The following is a 21,544-nucleotide window of genomic DNA, read 5'->3' on the forward strand; positions in this document are numbered from 1 at the left end:
CTGCAGTCAAAACATTGGCATCTAACAGAGCACTAAGTCATAAGCAAACTGGCTGGAGAAAGGTGTACTAGATAAAACACACGCAACATCTGAGAGGATTCACTTGACCCATTTTGTGCATTATTTTTAAACTGCATCTGAACTGAATTTCACCTCGCTCAGCTTTGGATGACTGGATTACGTAGACAACTCGATGAGATGTCCCTGAGAATCAAAGTTTAATCCAGAAGATCAGTCAAAGGTGGCAGGTGGTGTTGTTAAATTGGGAGAGCGCAACCAAATCCCAGGTCACATGATTCAGCGTCTTTGAGTACCTTGAAAAACTCAATACACATACTGTGTTTTTTTTTGCTTGTGTAATCTAACACTTCTACTCCCAAACTGCTGCACACAAAAGGATGAAAATTTGGTAAATCATGCACCCTTACTGTGTTGCCTGTGCTGTTATTGTTCTGACAAATACACCAAAGGGTGGCGGTGTTATTAAACCTCACATTTGACCTCAAGTCCGACTGATTTGAAATTTCTATAAAATTTGAACAAGAGGAAAAACAAGGTGGAAAAACATGGCCGCCATCAAGCAAACTTTTTGCAGCTTAGCAACTAATTGGCCATAAGTCATTGGCAATAAGTCATTGACCATTGATCATTTGTATAATGTAAAACATGTATGCTAGCATGTCTTCCAAAGCATTTTGTCCACAACCCATAGGGGACGCCACAGATGTCATTTACAGTCAGGCTATAAATGCAATGAATCATTAGGTTCTACTTTGTGGTCGTGTTGAACTGCACTGCATCATGCTGAGAGAACATTTGTAAGAGATAGTTGTCTTTATTTGGCCACCTTGTCTGCCATTGTTAGAAACGTCAGCTCTGCTTCTGCACAAAAATGTTGCAGATGTCCCATAAGCCCATAGGCACTGGCACGGAAGACCAGCTAATTTGTGTACATTAGAAACCGTGTAGCGTGCTGTTTATAAGACAGATCCATTACTGTAATCTCACTTAAGTGCATTTATATTTTGCTTTGCTTTTTGGCACATCAACTTTATTCTTTTGGGGCTGCACATTTTATATTCACGTTTGTGTTAATGTTGGGTCCTTTTCTTCAAATTGACTGAACTGGCAAATACGGCTACCACCTCTGCCCCGTTGTGCGTTTCCTTTTTTTTTTTTTTTTTTTTTTTTTTGCAGCGGTATGCACTCACTGAACCTGATGAATGCACTATTTACTATGTTTACATCAGACATCAGGATCTCCTAAGGCCTGAGAATTTAAGTGCACTGCAGTCCAGGCAGGGGCAAGGAAGTGAAAGGAAGAGCCACCAATCACTTGTAACTCAGTCTACACAGCAACATCAGATCCCCATCCTGCAGGGGATTTTTTGAGCTGATGCATGCATCAGACCCTCACATTGAGATCGTCTTAACAGAAGAGGGAAGAACCTACATGGGAGTATTACAACCATACTGATGAGAAAAAGATGTGATATTGTATGAAAAGAGTTGTGACTTTAACAATTGAATGTCAAAATTTCCACACAAATCTGAACAGTCAGAGACATCATTTTTGACATATTAAAACTTCAACTTTTCAACTTTTTTTTTGTTATCACAGAGCTGAAAACCACTGTTGCTCAGTATTGTTCACCCGCCAGCACGTTTTTCTCGGCCTTAGGCTAAACAGTAAAACTTGGCATGGCGGACACTTTGGGGAGGAAGCCAATTTTATGTTCCCGCTTGGCTGCGTCTTGTGTCGTGCTCCTCTAAAAAACCCAAAAGAGATGCTTTTGATATGTGTCTGCCTTTTGTCCCTCCATACAAGAAATGAAAGCTATTATTCATTCATTGTGTGAACGCTCAGAGACAAGCATCCCCACAAAGCTATTGTCTGTTAGAAAATATTTTTATTAATCTTTCTTTTATAGCAGCAGCATTTTTAAACTCCAAATTCAAACTCCAACAACAGTTTGTACTGCTTGTTCAAAAGAGACTTTGACACACGCATTAAAATAAAGCCTGGGGAGCCTCATCCAACCATCCGTCAGCTAAACACATGAAAGCTGTAAGTTTGATTTAGTTTTTCTTCAGCGAATAGGCTAACCTAACATGACGTCGCTGTTAAAATGTGACTGTCATGTTAGCACTTCAGCTAACATACTGTATCTATGCTAGTGTCACGTTTGTGTCCTCCTGTCCCACTCCTTAATTTGACATTGATGTATGTGATATATATGGCATCTATTACGTAGGACAAGTGTAGAGTTGTAGTAGTGTACAGTCGTCCCCCGACATTATACGCCTCCAACTTCACCTTATCATGGTTTTTCAAAAATATCTTAATGAATCATGCTGTTTCATGGTTGAATATGGCCTATTATTAGTCCAAAAATCTGCATATTGAAGCAAATGTGGCGTATTTCTTGCCTAAATTGAGCGTTCTCAAGCATAAAAATAGCTAAATGAACAAAAATAAAAATATAAGACGTTCACAAGACAAATGCAAAGACGCTGTGAATGATATGTAGTATTCTACACTGGTCAGTAGGTGTCAGTAATGTGACTGTAATGTTTGGTGAGACACACAAATACCAGACTTGATCACCGGAACAACAGACTTTTATTGCAGGTTTGAATTGAATGAATCTCACAACAGGCACAATAATCCCTAATACAAATCTTTAATAAAAACACAGCTACTGTTGCTGCTGTAACCCAAGTCAAGCGAAAACTCAACTCTGAACCCCCAACGTCACTTCCTGTCCGGCTGCCACTCTGCTCCCCTTGGGAACACACATGAGCATGAATCTTGATTATGTCTTAAATGGCGTATTTACACTTATGTCTATTATACATTATATTATTATATTATTGGGTGTTTGTTCACATGTAGAGCACTATAATAATGTTTAAAAAAAACTTATTTAACGTATTTAAACGTATTTAGAAGGCTGTAAACGGGATGGTTTTTATGCTCCAACTATGAAAATATTCAATGTATAAATAAGGAATCCTACTTTACAGAAATTCACTTGTCACGGTTGGGTTTTGAACAAATTAACTGCGATACTGTAAACGAGGGTTTACTGTGTATGTTAAAAGTGGATAAAATGCACAAGAGCCACACCCTCTCTGAGACAAGTGTGGACAAACATCTCATTAGCATGAAAGCTACAGACACACAAAACAGTGTGTTCCCATTAGGGCTTCCTAAAAGCACTTTTAAACTGTCTAACTTCCAGCATCAGAATTAGATTTTGACCAATAAACTATTGTGGGATCTCTGAGACTATTACGATTACAAATTACGAAGTACATTTCTATACAATTAAATACGATAATATAAGGGACCTTTTAATATTCTCAGTTTCTCAATATTGGGAGACACAAAGGACTTTATCCTGAGAGATGCCGAGTGTTGGCTTGTGTGACTTTTACTGTCAGAAGCACATTTGGATCCACTCAGCAGCCACTAAACAAGAAACACAGCTGTGGCCTTCTCGTCCCATTAGTGCAGCGTAATTTTTTCATATCCAGCGGTATAAGGTCAGCATTTGCCCCAGCGGGAAAATAGATGTTATTTGTTTATTCCATTGGTATGTTAATGCGACGGGACAACAAGGTTACTACCGAGGAATGGGGCTCATTAACACTTCCCTATTTTAATGTCATTTTTCTAGCATAAACAAGGGAGTCCCGGCAATATAAACACAACGGTCATAATATCTGGACCACTTTCCTGCGTTTGGACTGGCCGAGCTGTTCTTGGATGGGGTTCTGCTGGTGTGGGCCTCACTGAATTGGACTCCTTAAGCCTGTTGTGGTCTGTTGTTTGGGCTTGTTCCGTTGTTGTGACTCATTCAGTGCGGACTGTTAAGCCACACCAGGAGTTTATTGGTCACTGTCAATCAAGCAGCACTTACGATGTTGACTTTTTTCTTTTTTGTATTTTTAATACAAATACTTATGCACAAGGTTAGGGAGGCATGCACAATATAATGACATCCATTACAGGAGATGCCTCTCAAAAAGACTCACAATAGTGCACAAAGTCAGTCTGCAGTCCACCTGCTCAATGTAGGCATGTCGTATAATTAATGTTGTTAATGTTCTTCCTCTCTCCAGTTGTTCCTCTGGCCAGTTATTGAAGATAACTGTCATGGAAATAAATCAAAATACTTGTAATAATGCACAAAGTTACATCTGCAGTACACTTGCTCAATGTAGACATGTCCCATAATTAAAGCACCTCCCACCAGTTATAAATGAACTGCCACCTTTAATAAAGAAATAAACAGAAAAACTCATAATAATGCACAAGTCATTAAAGCTGCAGGAATACAGTGTTGTATAATAAAGTGGAGGAACAGAGCTCAAATCCAGAAGTACACCCTTCATGACAAATTGCAGGCATGTGCAAGGAGATGTGCCTCCATGCAAGTGTATAATTTGGTGAGTGCTACTGAAGATGCACATGTAGATAACTAGTTCATTGATTTATATTCAATAGTAAAAGAGTGATTTATGAGGTGGCATGAATGAGCGTGCCTGCGTATGTGTGCGTGTGAGATTGAGGCTCCTTGCCCTGGTGTCCTGGTGGGAAGCTGAACAGCTGGACGTTAAGCAGCTTTTCACCCTCACCGAATCTGGACGTCCCAGTGGTTGCGCTACCCAGCCCCCATGCTACACACTACTACTGTCCTAGACCCCAACCCACCCCCCACACTGTTGTACTGTTGAAAAAAATCCGCATACCTCCAGATGTCATTAGGTCATCACAGATGTTATTGGGGTGAATGGAGAATGGAGAAGTTGCCCGAGATGGTGTAGTCATTATGTGTTGGTCTTTTTGGTGTATTGCACAGTAGCTCTTTGTGCAGCTTCTGTGCGTGTAGTCTGCAGTTCTCCCTCACAAACACACACACCTCTGGATAAATGTGGTCACATTTGCCTTTTGGTACTGGGCCATCTGTAACACACAGTCTCTCATCCCAACATCCAAATATAGTCAAGCAGAGCAGCGCTGCACTCTGAAGCTCATCTTCACTGTATCACATCTAACCTTCATCCTTTTCACACATAGCATGAATGGTATGATGACAGTAATGTGTAGATGACCTCCTTCTCCCGCTTATTCTTCCTTTATATGTGTGTTTCCATGGCAGAGTGCGGTGCGCTGCTTGTGGCATCCGAAGCTCAACCAGATCATGGTGGGAACTGGAAACGGCCTGGCCAAAGTGTACTATGACCCCATCAAAAGCCACAGGTTGGATTTGTCATTGGATTGTGCAGTTGTCTTCACGGTGTCCACTGATGCTGATGATGCTGACATGTAACTAACTGTCCTCCATCCAGGGGGGCTAAGCTGTGTGTCGTGAAGAGCAAGCGGAAACAGAAGCATGCAGAGGCCCTGACCCAGGAGTATGTCATTACACGTAAGTATTGCTATATCTCTTCCTCCACACATGCAGTGTCAATGTGGCTTGGGAATTATAGTGTCGACCTCTAGCAGTTGACCTTGAAAGACTGAACCTGCTGAGAGCTGCTCTTCTCTCGACTGGGTGTCATGTGGAGGGGGGTGGACCACGCGGCGTCCACGGCTGTCCATTAGCTGATGGGCAGCGATGAGTCGTGGATGAGTATGTCTTCCACGCCACTGCCACGTGTTCCCGTCCAGGTCACGCCATTGAAGGCAGGAGAGGCATCTGTCCCTGGTGTGATCACAGACATCGCCCCTACCTGTCATGTTGCCCCCCCCGCAAAACAACACCAGGCAACCGGAACAGCACACACAACGTAGACAGAATTATCTCTTTTGTTTGGGCGGCCGCATCATGTGATCTCATCTCCACGCCGCCGAGGTGTGACCCTGCGAGTGACGCACTTGATGCTCCCATGGTGCTGCTGGAAAATTAGAGGGCCAATTGAGGAAGAAGCGGGGGAATCTGTTAACAGTAACCTTTTTGCTTAATGTGGCGTGGAGAGGAATTAAGAGCGATAGTTGCTCCACCCCATGGAAAATCACTTCATCTAAGCCGTGGCTAAAGTGTCTCTTTGGAGCCCCTCAGGATAAGAAGGCACACACACACACACACACACACACACACACACACACACACACACACACACACACACACACGCGTGGCTCATTCACATTTACTTATGCACACGTGCACTCTCATGGTGTTAAGTGCTGGGGGGCTTTTATTGTGATAGTGTTCACTAAGGTGTATAGTGTGAACCTAAACAAGGCTTTATGGACAGTGGACCCTCAAAACTCAGACATATTGAGACTAATTGGAATGTGTAATTTATGTGTAACAAAGTGGAAGGATAATCTAGACTCAGCATCAATATACTGTACATTTTCACAGAGGAAAATTTTAAAAACTGGACTCACGTCCCCATGCAAACGTAGGTTTTTGTTCTTAAAAACTCATCTTTATGAAAACTCGGACCAGAGTTCAAAAGCCGCTCATTTTTGCCGTTAAACAAGCTGTGATGTTGCACTTAAACTAAAGCGTGTTAATGACACTGATTTCCCCTTCTTTCTCCCCCAGCTCACGCCTTGCCCATGTTCAGAGAGGCCCGGCAGAGAAGCACACGCAAGCAGCTGGAGAAGGACCGCCTGGACCCCAAGAAGTCCCACAAACCTGAGCCTCCTGTATCCGGACCAGGTGACCACGCAAACTTTTTTCTGTTTTTTTGTGCAGATGTTATAGTGGATGCTGCAGCAGCCCTGCTTGCTTTGCGCGTGTGCTGCAGCTATCCAACAAGCTGCAGTGCCAAGGCCACTTTTTTTTCCCCGGCTTTGTGGCATTCCAGCTGGCTCATCACTGCAGTATTTAGTTTTTTCACACATCTCCTCAAACAGCCTGATGTTTCCACAGTGTTAGAAATACATATTTGGAGGATTCAGACAAACACATGGCTTCCAAATGTGTCAAAAGTTGTTACTATGGTGAAGGTTTTGCAAAATATTGTTTGTCTGAGAGACAAGCAGAATTGTCAACAATGTCGATATGAGAATGTTTATTGCATTAAGAAAACATGTTATGGTTCGACAGGAAACACAAGAACGTAGCTGTCTGCTGTGCGGGAGAAAATGTGGCTTGCTTGATAGCAGGGTGCACGTTATCTGACCACATGCTGCCTTTGTCTTGTTTGCCAAAACAACTTCAGTGTGATTTAAGAATCCTGCAAACAAACCATTAGAACAAATACAAGGATCAGATTGGTGCTCTGGAGATTTATAAAGGTGTTTTTTAAGAAGATGCACAGTCCAAGCATGGCTGATTGGGTTCCAAAAAGGGTCGCTGGTTACTTTTTATTAGACGCTCGTTGTCTCCTAAAATGCTGTAAGCCAGTTTTCAAAAGGATGTTGCCTTAACTGTGCAGTATGTCTGTTCACACAGCGACATAGAATCATTACATAATTAGATGTGCGGCCGCATCAAACAAAATACAAACCTCGGTTTTTGTTCTAGAAAGTCCAACGAAAACCAAAATGTATGAAAAGGTCATCAAAATGTCATTTTGCATTTTTTTTTTGCAATCCACCAGTTATTTCACTAATATTGAAACGATGATTGCCTTTGATTTTCTCTTAAATATATTTATGCAAGAACAGGTCTACAAAGAAGGGTCGTCAATACATTCATTTTGCCATCAATATGTAGTCGTCTTGGTGCTACTACCGGAGCCTTCCTCAGCTTATTGTTCATTAACTGTGGGCTCCTGCCAGGTCGAGGCGGCAGAGTGGCGGCTCACGGCGGCACATTGTCCTCCTTTATCGTGAAGAACATCGCTTTGGACAAAACTGATGACAGCAATGCACGAGAGGCCATCCTGCGTCACGCCAAGGAAGCTTCGGAGAACCCTTACTGGGTGGCTCCGGCTTACAAGAAGTAAGAAAATCCGTTTCCTGCCTTTCCTTCACCACCTGTATTACATGTAAATGTTTAAAGAGGCACGCTAGTTTTGCAGGTCCTCATTCAAAGAGCAGAGCGAGTGGTAATGGACAGCTTTAGATGGCTATCGCATGCAGGCTGCCATGCTGGCGTGGAGCAAAGCTGCGAGGTTGCACGTCCGCATGTTTGCACTCCTGAGCAGGTGATGTTAGTAAAAGACCAGTGGAGTTCATCACCTGGAGGGAACAAGTCATAGCATACATTGGGATAGAGCTATTACAATGTATTGTCATGGTCATGCGGAAGTAATGGAGGCATAACCAATTGGACAACTTGGCAACAAGCAGTAGACATCAGTATGTCTGCAATAACACAAATTTGCTGCCGTAATTTAGCCGCCAGCACTCGGCTGGCTACTATGGAGCATTTTAGCAGGAGAAATGTGGATTGACTTACTGACACCTTGGCACGCTTTTCCACAGTCCGTCTCTTGTGTTTTTGACTTTTTATTTCCATCTGCGGGGCTGTGCTGAAGCATTTGTCCCACAAAGTTTGCAGATTATCTGACAAGGTAAATGGCGCCTTTTAGAGCAAAAGTCGTCAACACAATGAGCGGGCGTAATATTAAAAAATAAACAACAAAAATTTACAGTGAACTAAGGCATAGCAACTGCCTGTAGTCAAGGGAACTTGCGGGTAGGCTCGTCTGGCTTAGATGTCACTTGCTTCTCCTCCTCCAGATCCGGAAGAACCGACGAACATTTAAAAAAAATTTAATTATTTCAATATTCGAGTACACATCCAACACCGGAAATATGTAATGTTTCATGGCGGAAATAACAAGATTAACGTGTTTTGGTGTCATGAGCACCTTTAGTACTTAAGTACTGTAAATGAAATTTCTTCTTCAAATTAAATATGATATAGAAAAACATGCTTACAGTTTTCTGTAAAAAAAATATAAGCATATATTTCATAAAAAAATTATTTAATAATAGAGTGAGCATTTTCCTTGATCATTTAACAAAAACTGAGGATGCTCATTGGGATACAATGTGTCATCTACAGTACATATTTTGGATGGAAATATTAAAGTGAACTTGCACAAAAATAAGCAACAATTCCATGATTAATTCCATTGAATTTTTGGTCATTTCTTAGTCTGTTCATCCTTCTTCATCTTATTGATCATTTTACATGCTGCCTTGTCATTGTGTCGTTCTGCAGGACCCAACCCAATCCCGTGTTTGCGGAGGATTCCGAGGAGGATGAGGATGCTGAAAAGGAACCAGAGTGGAAGAAGCGTAAGATCTGAAGCGCTGCCTGGAACATTCATTCAGCCTCTGTGCGGACTGGAGGCTGCTTATCGAACATTCGGTCAAGCCCAGAACAGAGGTACTGTCTGGCTCCACTATTTACTACAAGGGCCTGGGTCTCTATGCTCGTATCTTTTTAGAGCCTACTTAGTGTTTTTATGTGCAGGGTAAGTATAATATCTTTCAGCTTTATGTTCCGAAGACCAAATTCACTTTTTGTCCTCTCCATCATGAATCACATCCAGATTTCCTTCTGTCTGGCAGTTGTGCAATTGCAGGTTTGATTCCTAGTACATTGCATGAAGGTAGAAACGTAGTTATATTTCCTGTACACCGCCTTCAATGTTTGATTCATTAATGATGATTAGTCAGACATAGTAAGTTACATTTAACATATAAAGCAAAGCATACTTGAGTAAGGCAAAGCACATCCAGTCCTAGTAAATCATTTACAAGCTCATTTTTTCCAGCGCTATTAAAATGCTGTGTTCCACTATATAGTTGCGCATAGTGTGGAAATGTCAAGTACCGTTCAAGTGAGTAAGTTTAGGAGTTCCCTAACTGACCATGCGCAGTGTCAATAAATATTTGAGTTGCCGTACATAATGCAAACTATCTTCTTGGAAAGCGTACTCACCAAGGCCCCGTTTTTAAAAATAGACCTAGAAATGACAACACAACACACACTCGATATGGTGTCATTGAGCTGGAGTTTCTACTGGGTGACTCACATTGGGTGGAAGTGGCGAGGGAGTCATCCAAGAATGTCATCCAGACAATATAAAATTCAGACGGAATGTCTTTTGTCTCCTGGCTGTTAAAGTGAATAGGAGACAGACATGGTGGTGGGACAAATATGGAAGACCATGTGAATGCTTTTCCCAGTGGCTCGAAAGCACCAAATCACACACTCTTATGTAAAAGTACACATATAAATGACCATGTAGAACTCCTACTTGTATATTCTCAAGTGACAGTACTACATAAATGAAACTTGGATTATACTTTAGGAGTAGTCAGTATAGATTTACTATCCACTGAAAATGAGTCAATTCCCAGTCCTTATTGACTAAATAGCTGTACCCTCACAGTGAACATGTCCAAATTGTGTCAGTGTGAGCACCACTGCCCTTAATCCTCTTGGACACGGAATAGACCACAGCTGCACAGGTTGTCACTGGAATCCTCTTCTACTCCTCGATGATGACATCACTGGTGGAGCTGGTGGATGTTACACAGCTTGTGCTGCTCCACCTTCCTTCCTACCGCTTGAGGATGCCCCACAGGTGCTCAATTGGGTTCACGTTTGGAAGCGTGTACTTGGCCACTGTCACCTTCAGCTTCCTCAGCAAGGCCCTTGTCATCTTGGCAGTGTGTTTGGGCTCCTTATCATGTTGGATAACTGCCATACGGTCCAGTTTCCCCAAAGAGCTGTCGCAGTACACATTGGAATTCATGTTGATGAATGATGTCTATCAAGGCAAGACAGTAATCTCTCTACGGTTGTGAATTGAGTCATTTTAAGTGGATACTAAATCTATACTGCTATACAAGCTGGACACTGACTACTTTAAAGTATATCCAAGTTGAATTTATGTAATATTATCCCTTGAGAAGATATTGTAATAAAAATGCTTGCTGAAATGTGGGGAGTTTTGTGAGATACTGTGCATTCACCGTGTATAAACGTATTAAGCGTAACATGTCCATCATTGTTTTTCCGCCATGGAAACAGTCTTGACTCACTTCACAGCCGCCGCGTTTTTGTTTACTGTACGATCCTGGGCTGGCGTTCAGGAATGCAGCGCAGGAAAGGGCCGCCCCCTTCCTCAACTACCCCAACGTTCATCCTCAATTTTATACATTTAGTTCATGTAAACACACCACGAAGCAAATGAGCACCATGTGTCACGTCCAGGGCTGAAGCAGACACCACACATTTCTTAGAAAAAAGTTTTAATTCTGTAAAAAGTTTTATAATAAAAAAACATGAATATTGTACAAAAATAAAGTTTGCCCATAGCTTTGGTTGTAGAACACAAAACACAAAACAAAACAAAACAATGACTTTTTTTGTTTTGTTTTTTTTGCCCACGAAGATGCCAAGAAAATGCGCAAGTGGATCTTGCATTGCTAACACTGACAAATGCTTCACATGATGTATTTCCTTTGCTGCTTTGTGTATTTAACTAGAACAGGGTTTCCCAAAATGCTCAAATGCATGGTGTGCTGCCATAAAGTACATAAACTAAGGATCAAGAAATGTCTGCTTGATGATCAATAAAATAGCTTGGGAAACCTTGCAGGAGGAGGAGTTTAAGTACCTCGGGGTCTTGTTCACGAATGAGGCAAGGATGGAACGTGAGATCGACAGGCGGATTGGTGCGGCGTCTGCAGTGATGCAGACTCTGCATCGGTCCGTTGTGGTGAAGAGGGAGCTGAGCCGAAAGGTAACGCTCTCAATTTACCGGTCGATCTACGTTCCTATCCTCACCAATGGTCATGAGCTATGGGTAGTGACCGAAAGGACAAGATCGCGGGTACAAGCGGTCGAAATGAGTTTTCGCAGGGTGGCTGGGCTTTCCCTTAGAGATAAGGTGAGAAGCACTGTCATCCGGGAGAAACCCGGAGTAGAACCACTGCTCCTCTGCATTGAGAGGAGCCAGATGAGGTGGCCTGCCCGGACGCCTCCCAGGGGAGGTGTTCAGGGCACGTCCAACCGGTAGGAGGCCTCGGGGAAGACCCGTTGGAGAGACTATGTCTCTCAACTGGCCTGGGAACGCTTCGGGATCCGCCGGGAGGAGCTGGACTAAGTAGCTGGGGAGAGGGAAGTCTGGGCTACCCTACTTAGGCTGCTGCCCCCATGACCCGACCTTGGATAAGCAGAAGAAAATGGATGGATAGAAACCTTACACTAGAATACTAAGAAACACTGGTGCTGTCTAAAGAAGCGGGGATCCTTCTGGGACTTCTCCAGAGGTGTCATCTGGAAAAAACCCTGTGGACCAATCGGTATTTCTAAGGAGAAGATGATCCAATTGATGAGGTATGCTGCCATAAAAGCCAGTTTGGCCTAAATTCATCTCTATGCCGTGGATTTACGTGTGTCTGTGTCTGTGTGTGTGTGTTGGGGGGGGGGGGGTGGGGGGGGGGGGGGATTAGATGCTGTAAAGCTGCCTTGCTTGTTGCCGGGTGGGCACAGATACCTTGGTCCCTAATCCGTGGTAACGTCAAGACCCTCCCCGAGGAGGAGGACTCTCTATTCCCCTTTGCCTCTGGATGGGTTTTATCTGCGATGTCTCGTTCTTGAACAAGTTATTGCGTGTTTAAAGCTGTACGTCCCCTCTTAAACGTTTTTGCTTTTGTTGGAACGTCACTCGTACAATGACAGCCGCTACAGTAGCCAAAGTCTCCCTAAACTGCCTTTCGCCAGCGGGGTTGTTTGCTTAAGACTCGTGTTGAAGGGGGGATCGCTTTCAAATCCTCTTTCAGAGAGTAAGACCTGTCTGTCAGAGGCGGGACAGAAGCTTGAAAAGCCTCCCGGGACAAGAAGGTTTCGGGTAGCTGATTGGCAGGAGGACCCTGTGCTGTTTTTTTACACCTCCTTATAAACATGCAACCAGTTGACAAAGTCCCAGATGTTTCCGCCTGGTCACATGACACAAAATCAGGCAACGAGACCACTATGTTTGGTCCTGAGTCTCTTTTTAAGCTCATGCTTGAATGGGCGGGTCACTTTTAGGACATGTGTGGTTTTGGCTTTGGCACCATCCAGGACAAACGGAGCTTTTTAATAAATAAGAGACAACAACTTGTGTCGTAAATGAAATAAATAACAATAAGTTAGTCTTAATAAATATACCTCTTACACACAAGCGTTGCTATATAGTTAGGGATTTATATATATTTGCATTTATACATTTATAGATGCCAAAAGGTCTTTGCTGAATCCTGGTGGTGTGGCTCTGTAGAAACCAAAGAAAGAAAGGAAAAAAAAAAGTGATATTCCTGGACTTTTTCCACAAGAAAGAAACAACTTTAGTCATTTGTTTGAGTAGTTTTTTTCAGAAAAGGCAGGAACTGTAACAGTATTTTGTTGTTTGCTTTCTCCCTGCTGACCAATCCAGCGTGTAGTCCACCAAAATTAGCTGGGATAGGCTCTAGCTTGGATGGTTGTACTTTCCCTCCAAAAATGGATCCGTCCTGTCACACACAGCCGCACTTCTTAGCTGAGTGTTTCTTGAGCGTGTGGTACACAACGTTGTCATCCAAGAAGGACAAGTCGTCGTCAAAAGCGATGGGCCGACAACACGTGCGAGAGGGCGCGTCCTTGTCCAGCTTCCTGCTGTGGCTCAGGTTGTTGAGGATCTTGTCGTAGTTGGTCTCGGCTTCTGCACACGGACCGCTGCAATAGCGGAAGATGAGCTCCTCTTTGGTCTGGTAGCCCAGACCCAAGTCCGTCACATTGAGGTGGACCTCCTTCAGTAAGCAACCTCGACTCTGTCCTGACGTCCTCCCCCTGCCTCGATCGCCACGGCCTCCCTTGCCGCCTCCTCGACTCCGGCCTCGTCTCCTCTCGCCGCCGTGTCCTCTGCCCTCGCCTCTCGAGCCTCTTGTGTTTGCTGCTCCCCTCTGCCGCTGCTCCCTCTGGCCCCGTGACTCAGAGGATCTCCGCAGTCTGCCGATGGTGGCCTCGATGAAGTCCATGACGTCATCAAAGTGGTCGGAATCAGGACCCGTTGTGTCATCTGGGAGAAACCATAGTCAACTTTATCAGCTGTACTGATTTGAGCAGACAGGACATTTAACCCTGAAAAGCCGCTCATAGTTCAACCAACATTTTGTGGAAAAATACGCAAGAAAATAATGCGTACCCTCTGCAAAATTTGCTAGATCTCAGCATATATATGTCTTGAGCTTTCTTTGTGTTTACTGCGTGATGCCTCCACAAAAGAGTGTTAGTGTTGGCAAGGAGGAAAAATGTAATGACGGCCATAGAGCAGGAAACAGCATCTGTGTTCCGCCTGTTCAGTACAAACAGGCTAAATCAACAACAAGAACAATAATAACAGAACAAAGTACACTAGCAAGTGAAGTGCTGCATTTTTTTTTTTTTTTGGAAGACTCTCACCTCTTAGGCCACGTTGTAGTCTACTTTTGCATGTCCGAAGGGTGAGTGCATTTTTGTCTTTTTCCACTTGTATGACAATTAAGAATGTTGAAAACATTCATGTACTGTTTATGAAGGTTTTTACCCTTGAATGGATTGATTCAATTTCCATTATTTCTACATTCTTCATTATTTCTATTTCTACCTACCTACCTACCTACCTACCTACCTTCCTTCCATCCTACATACTATTCTACCTACCTAGCTTCCTTCCACACTACTTATTAAGGGTGTCACAAGATCTCGAGAGATTAAAACTGGACAAATGTTTTTGTTAACAAAACACCAGGACTGGAATGATAATAAATTCATTAATTAATCACAATAAATGAAAACTGACTTGATAATTTATCCGGCCTCAATATACTGCCATGTGCATGCGTGTCTGTTTTTCTCATCTCTCGCCTCCAAACAGGCAGGAAGAGAGTTCACTCTGTGCATTGGTTTCAGCACATTGGCGTGTTTGTTCCATAGAACAGCATGAACAGATTGAGCCCTTTTGTCAAAAATGCAGTCTCTTTGTCTCAGTGGGTGGAGGCGGGGCCGCTAGCGTACACACAAGAGTGGAGAAGTAGTAGAATTAGTGCACTGCAATATATTTTTTCATTGTACTTTTCTTAAAAGTAATGTTAAAATCATGTCTCGTCTCACAGACCCAATCTCGTACCTTCCGTCTTTCCACCCTACATTCCTTCCTTCTATCCTACCCACCTATGTTCCCGCCTGCCTTCCTTTTTTCCTACCAACGTACCGCCCATCCTTTCTACTTTCCTTTCATCCTACCTATCTACCTACAATTTTGCACCCTAAACTGTTCTAAGATACAGTTTGTTGTGTACACATACCATATATAGAAAAAGCTAAGCCCCCCCTCCCACTGCAAGTCCATCTTTGGTGTAAAAGTTCCCATCAGAAACACCACCATCACTGATAGTAGACATGTTGTGGGTGTAAAATCTTTACTTTCATTCCAGCCTCTTCGAGTCTCTTATCAAAATGTAGCCAGCACGTGAGCTGTAACGCCTGCCATTGTTTTGTGTTGTCACTGAAGTGTCTGATGGATCTGTTGTTCAAAGGAATTATTTAGATGGGAGAAGATGATCTGCTCATCTGCTAACAGGGAGCAGCTCCAAAGTCTTTCCAGCCTCATGTTTCTTTTACACACAAGCATCCTCTCTGGGAACAATCATCTATGAAGACGTTGTAAAATGAAACAATTAGGGCATCTACAATTACATTCCTGCTCTGTGTAGTCTGCCTGCAATGAGCGTGCGTGCGTGTGTGTGGTTTGTATGTCGCCAAGCGTCGGTGTGATGTCTGGCAGGTGGTGGTGTGGTTCGGAGGTGTCACCTGACTCTTCTTCCCTTTGATCAGTTCTGACACAGCACACGCCACCTGACCGGTCCGTACTCTACAGCTGATTTGACCAACATGCTGTTAGGAGGCGGGTCTTAACTGTTTAAATACCACGTCGCCGTTTAAGATCAGGCAATCAAGCAATCCCATTCAAGTGACAACAAACGTAAACGTAATATGCATGCCAGCCCACTAGTTGGCAATGTCACTTTGACATTGAAACTTTGACTGCGTTGTATTTGACATTATGCAGATGAACTGGTGCTGATATTTATTGTGTTCTCACTTATATTTTATCATGTATGCTTGCTTTTGTTGTTAGTATGATTCTGTCATACTACTTTTAGTAGTAAAATATATTAGATTTTGATGCATCTGAGGAGTGTGGCTCTGTTGGTTGCAGTACTGGTGCTGTACATGCAAAGTCTTTTAAAACTCATTGTTTTCACCAACACAAAGATCACCACTAGCAAAAACAGTAGCCAGGTTACACCACCTTCCACTTCCACCTGTTTCCCAATGTTTTTTCAAGCTCCAAAACAGCAAAAATGACGCAGGTTTTTCCACAATTTTCAGTTAAAAACATTCTGTAAATAAGCACTTAGAGTATTTGAACTGTCACTTTCTAGCTCCAGTGTGCTCACACGTACTGGCTGTAGTACGACTGCCAGGCCACTGTCAACTTTGTAAGATACACAGGAAAAGCCTCTTAGGAAGCAGGGCTGCACCATTATGCAAGACGTTTTTTTATTTTTGCTTAGAATTGAGATTGCAATTCTCAGGTGATTATTATTTTTTTTTTTTCCATACAAACACACACACACACACACACACACACATACACACCATGTTCTGGGCCATGTGGTAACATTTTTAAAGAAATCAGACTTTTTTAAAATTATTTTTATCTGTATAATTAGTCTCCTCATTGTGTTTTTCAGCTTTAAATAAACTTCCAAAGGTCTTTGTCATTCTCCATGCAGGGCTTTCGTGATAGAAATGATTTAAAATAGATTTACGTAAAATAGTCCATCAAAAACACGGCACCCTTGCTCACGCGACCGTACAATCGTGAGTAATAAAAAGTCAAAAGAAATGTCAATTAATGCAATTGCTCTTTCTGCGGTAGTCAGCGGCAAGAAGCATGGCAGCATAGCCCACTCGCCCTGTGAGACTCGCTGGGGGTCGGGGGAGTGAAGTGTTGTTTGAGTAAAATGTCAATGCTTGTCTGTGATGCAGCTCATTAATTACTTTTTTTTAAGTCGTCATTTAGATGATTTAGATGGCACGTTTGTGTGAATTGAATTGCCCTGTTATGAATATGCATGCTTTTTATCCACATAAGGTGTGATTTACGCTTGGGCAGTTGATTGACAATGGGGAAAATTCCTGAATGTTCTGAGCCCCTGCTTCCATGCCAGTCGTAAGAAGCAGAATAATGCCACCTGAGTGTATCTTAATCTCCCATTTGACTTCTTTAGTCAACAAAGCAGTTGAGTGTACCAACATTCCGTGTGTATGTTTCTTCTTACACGGCCTCAGGGAGTGATTGCTGGTAATTGGGTCACTAGTGAGTAGTGATCATGAAGTGTAAAAGCAGCTTTTGATGGACAGGCACTGTGCACCTGCTGTGAGCCACACAGGCAAGTTGTTCTGCAACAGTCCAACTAATGAGAAGCACACAAATGCTATCCCTCGGCATCCACGGCAAACTGTATTTGTTCACTCCTCGCTGTTATGTCTTTACATGCTGCGTTGTTTAAGCTATCTTGGCTGATGTCGCGCTGGTGGTAGCTTAAATCCAAATGTTCTATTCTAGTTGGATCTTGTTCACCGTCCTCCTGGGTGAAGATGATGCAGTGTCACTCTCCTCCAAACACAATAAATCCCCTGCCCTCCGTGGCTGTTAAAACCAACATATACAAAAAGCGTCAAACTTTCCGCTCTGTTTCCAGCAGGATTTCTGACTTCTGGCGCGCTTGGGTAAAAGGTCGCGGGTCTCTGTGTGGTGGTGGTGGCGGCGGAGCGCAGGCAAGAGGCAGTAATATAAACAGCGGAAGAGAGGTGAGCATGTTTAGCATCATGGTTTGGTTCAGTGGAGTGTGATGTAACAAGGAGCAGGCTGCAGCCATGAATCAGCAATTGGAATCTCCCTGCAACGCTTTACTATCCTTTAACTTGCTCTTTCTTTAGATGGATGAGCAACTTTGGACTTATGAATGAATTTGCAACACGCAACCTGCACATGCTGTGTACTGCAGTGAATGGCAGACCTCCGCCAGGACACAACAACCACTGACTTGGCTCAGTACGCGCTGCACTTGCCTTGTTTTGTCATCAGGTTGTATGTTTCGTCATCCATACATTTCTAAGCAAAACGGCCTACAATGGTGCATCTTCACCTTTTTTTATGCAGTTTTTTTCTTTGACCATTCGCATTTTTGCGTAATCCTGCGTACTAACAACCAAATATGACACAGCAGACCTTTGCCAAGGCTAAACTGCTTCTGAAAATGAAACGCATTATGCAAAAACTATTTAAGTGATTCCTACAAACACCTTTAAAGAGTTCCACCTAAAATCCCTAGTTGTGCACTTATACCCAGATCTGCACCAAATGTCCCAGTGTTAATGTAGTTCTGCTAACGCAAAAAACATGCGCAACTAGAACTCTGACTTCCTTGGAAGAGGTAATGCAGCAACTCAAGTTATTATTTATTGAAGGGTGTTTACCTAAATCGCCAAGATGAGGGGCCGTGAATTGGAAGCAGAAAAGACTATGTTCTTTCCCAAATGTGAAAACTCATATATAACAAATTAATTGTTGAACTTTAATAATGATTTGGAGTGCATGAGAAAGTGGAAAAAGTGGGGGGAAAAAACACAGCAGCAATTGTAATAGCGGGTAAGGAGCAAACTGCGCATCCAGCATCGATACTGCTGATGAGTTGATCGTAAACGACCGTATGGCAAGTGTAACAAGCACACGTTTCACACCGCCAGCTGAGAAGCTGCATTTTAAAGCTCGTGCAAAGTAGATAAAGCTGCTGGATGCTGACGACTCATGATGCTTCAAAAATGCTACTACTGCCATCTTGTGGTGTTAATTTAAAAAAACGACGTCAGGAGGTTGCCCACAGCCACAGCTGTTAACGCCAATGTTTTTGACCCAGTGCTAAATAGAGACCCCAGCAGTTATTTGCTTTGTAGACCAAGCACGCGGGGACTAGACCTACTACTGCCAGGTCCACTCACGATAACATAAGATGACAGAGCTGTACCATTTTTGATTGTGTGCCATATTTGTGTGTCTGTTTCTTCTCTTCTATTTCCTCCTTCACTTTGAATCGGACTCTCTTACTTGCATTCTGGAGTGGGCGTAATAGCTATGTGTATAAATTCCAGAATCTGCACCTTTATTCAGATCCTCACCAACATGTAAAAGGACGTGTAGTCTCTGTAATAGCATAACTTCTAGTGTGTTCTGTACAGCAGTGCAGGTAAACGTGTGATGCGCGTTCAAACCTCACATTGATCCTCCATGGAGACTTCCTGCAGGCTGTGCTCCTCGTGGTGTTGCCTCAACAACAACAACTTCTCCTCTTTGTCCTCCGCAGAGTCGAGTGCAGCAGGTTCAGTATAGCTGTGGGGGGAGTGGTAGGTCCTCTTGGCTGGCTGCGGGGTGCTTTGGTGGTAGAGAGGCCGTGTAGCAACAGAGCTCAGGAGCAACAAACACATGGCCGCAACATCCCATAACTTCATCTTAGACTCAGTTCCTATGAGCTGTGTGGGGATTGTGGACAACGCTTGAGTTAAAGAGTGGACTACAACGTAAAATGAATCAGGTAAGTCATTCTGGAGGTGTACACTGGTGCGTAAAAGCGTGCGTAAAAGTGAATTTTCTTTACTTTACGCACGCCATCCTGCACCAATCTCACATTTGACGCTTACTGGACAATATTGTCATGTGATATCAGGTGATGAGATTGTGTCTCTCAAACACAAAAATACGAGGCATGACGGCACCAAAAGCGCTTTGGCGAGCGCCTCCTCCTCAATGAGTGAGCCAGCCGGCCGTGGACGGCCGAAGCTGACGTGACTCGTCTATTGACGTGTGATAAATAAAGAGAGGGGTTAAACATGCGTGGTTCTTCTCACCTTAAATATGGCCCATGCAGACCTGCAAGTCGCTGCTGTTACAATCCAAACGCATGTATTGTCCCGAATAGGTTCAATCCAAAAAGAAATAGCAGACAGTTTATGTCCAACAGGGGAGAAACAGCACACAGGTCCAGATCCGGTTCACCAAAAGTGTGCGCACTTTGGACCGCTGCGCCTCTCGGGGTGCACTCATGAAGACACGGAGTAAAAACGAGGCACCAAGTGTTAGTTTCCACCCTTCCACGACGTCCAGACGCGCCGTTACATCCACGTTCCAAGCTCACACCAAAAACGCAACCAAACGGGACGATTGGTCTCCATGTCGTCCAGCTCTAACTGCTTCTTCCCACGCCTGTCGTCCTCATCGTGGAGCAGCGCCGAGCCGCGCTCCGCTGGCACTTTGGAGAGATTTATAGTCCCGTGCGCGCTGACGTTCGGATCGCTTGGTGTCCGCCCCCTCTTTCATGATCCCTGCGAGAGCAAACCGTGAGTAAGAGCAGCCACGCTTGGATGGATGCATGGCGCTCCAAAAACAACCCCCAGGAGCCACCCTGTTTAGAGTTTTTAGATATATAAGGGATTATGTCACACATCCTGATGTCCTTGGATTTGGATTTCAGTATGTGGAATCTGGGCATGATTGGATGCATGGTGTCAGGTTCCCACTCTGGCTGCTTCTTGCTATTTGCTAAATGTTATGTTTATGGTTATGTAAATATGATGATTTAAGGCTTTGCTGGCCTACACGGGCCTGTTTGGAAGATCACAATAACAACTGCAGTGGTACCTCGGTTTTTGTTATGAATTCGTTCCAAAAGGTCAGACGGGGAAAAAACATAGGAAATGAAGTAATTTACATAAATCAGTTCAAGACAACCAAAAATATTAACACAAAATACATTTAATTGAGAATAATCATAGTTTTACATGAAGAAAACGATCCAATAAATAATTCTAAAGGAAATAGATAAATGAACACTTCAATGACTCTTGTTCCACACCAAAAAATCTCAATAATTGTTGGTAAACTTTACCCCACGTCAGCTTTCATTATTTTTTTCTTCTTCGCCAGAATGGAAGGTGTTGCTGAGGCAAATGGACTAGTTTGTGTAATGTTCTCATTTAAGTTTGACAAATGAATGAGCCTTAAAGAATACAGGCTATTGTTGTGTCAACTAAGTACTGTATCGTGCATACAACATGGCTGGATACACAAGCAATGGTGGGATTATTGTCTGTAAACATCTTTATTAATACCACAAGACTCAACGTATCACAGAGTAAAATACAACAGTTTATTACGCATCATATGATACGATACCGCAGGCAATGTACGAGAACACAGGCAAAGGTTCTGTTGAAATCCAAATCATACAAAACCCGGGATGTTCGAAAACCGAGGTTACTCACAGGATGGGTTTGCCAAAGTACTCAAAACTATTTTTATTGTACCGCCAATGGTGTATCATGCATGCCAGGCCACTAGTCGGCATTGTTACTTTGGAAAGAACCTGCTTGTTATCGTTTGAATATCACTGGCTGGTGTGGAACTAATGTTAGTAATGTAAGTAATGCCACTCCATGGATGTGCTCTAGTGTAGCCTAAATCCTGGGTTATGCTGATCCTT

The 21,544-nt window shown here is 43.2% G+C and overlaps 2 protein-coding genes across 2 annotated transcripts in view; one reads left to right on the forward strand and one right to left on the reverse strand.

Moving 5' to 3' along the window:
- LOC129170139 (WD repeat-containing protein 70) overlaps positions 1-11,752 on the forward strand; it is a 36,553-nt gene extending 24,801 nt beyond the window's left edge. Inside the window, exons 14-18 of the mRNA XM_054757382.1 lie at positions 5,169-5,269; positions 5,359-5,438; positions 6,564-6,680; positions 7,748-7,910; positions 9,141-11,752. Of these exons, the coding sequence (XP_054613357.1) occupies positions 5,169-5,269; positions 5,359-5,438; positions 6,564-6,680; positions 7,748-7,910; positions 9,141-9,228 (549 nt within the window). The 3' untranslated portion in view covers positions 9,229-11,752. The remainder of the gene's footprint in view (positions 1-5,168; positions 5,270-5,358; positions 5,439-6,563; positions 6,681-7,747; positions 7,911-9,140) is intronic.
- Positions 10,714-20,335, reverse strand: gdnfa (glial cell derived neurotrophic factor a). The gene is made up of 3 exons (XM_054757383.1): positions 19,914-20,335; positions 19,286-19,538; positions 10,714-13,977 (listed from the first exon to the last, which is right to left on the reverse strand). Exons 2-3 carry the CDS (start codon positions 19,515-19,517, stop codon positions 13,436-13,438), a joined length of 774 nt encoding a protein of 257 aa, XP_054613358.1. The 5' UTR covers positions 19,518-19,538; positions 19,914-20,335; the 3' UTR covers positions 10,714-13,435.
- Positions 20,336-21,544: the final 1,209 nt, after the last annotated feature.

The sequence above is a fragment of the Dunckerocampus dactyliophorus genome, chromosome 17, assembly GCF_027744805.1.
Source record: "Dunckerocampus dactyliophorus isolate RoL2022-P2 chromosome 17, RoL_Ddac_1.1, whole genome shotgun sequence".
Taxonomy (NCBI): Eukaryota; Metazoa; Chordata; class Actinopteri; order Syngnathiformes; family Syngnathidae; genus Dunckerocampus; species Dunckerocampus dactyliophorus.

Bases quoted from the DNA above. Each gene is read 5' to 3' on its own strand.
- gdnfa (XM_054757383.1), bottom strand. From the start codon at position 19,517: ATGAAGTTATGGGATGTTGCGGCCATGTGTTTGTTGCTCCTGAGCTCT. The intron at 13,978-19,285 runs GTGAGGTTTGAA...GGTTTCTCCCAG, and splicing joins AGTCTCCATGGAGGATCAAT to ATGACACAACGGGTCCTGAT.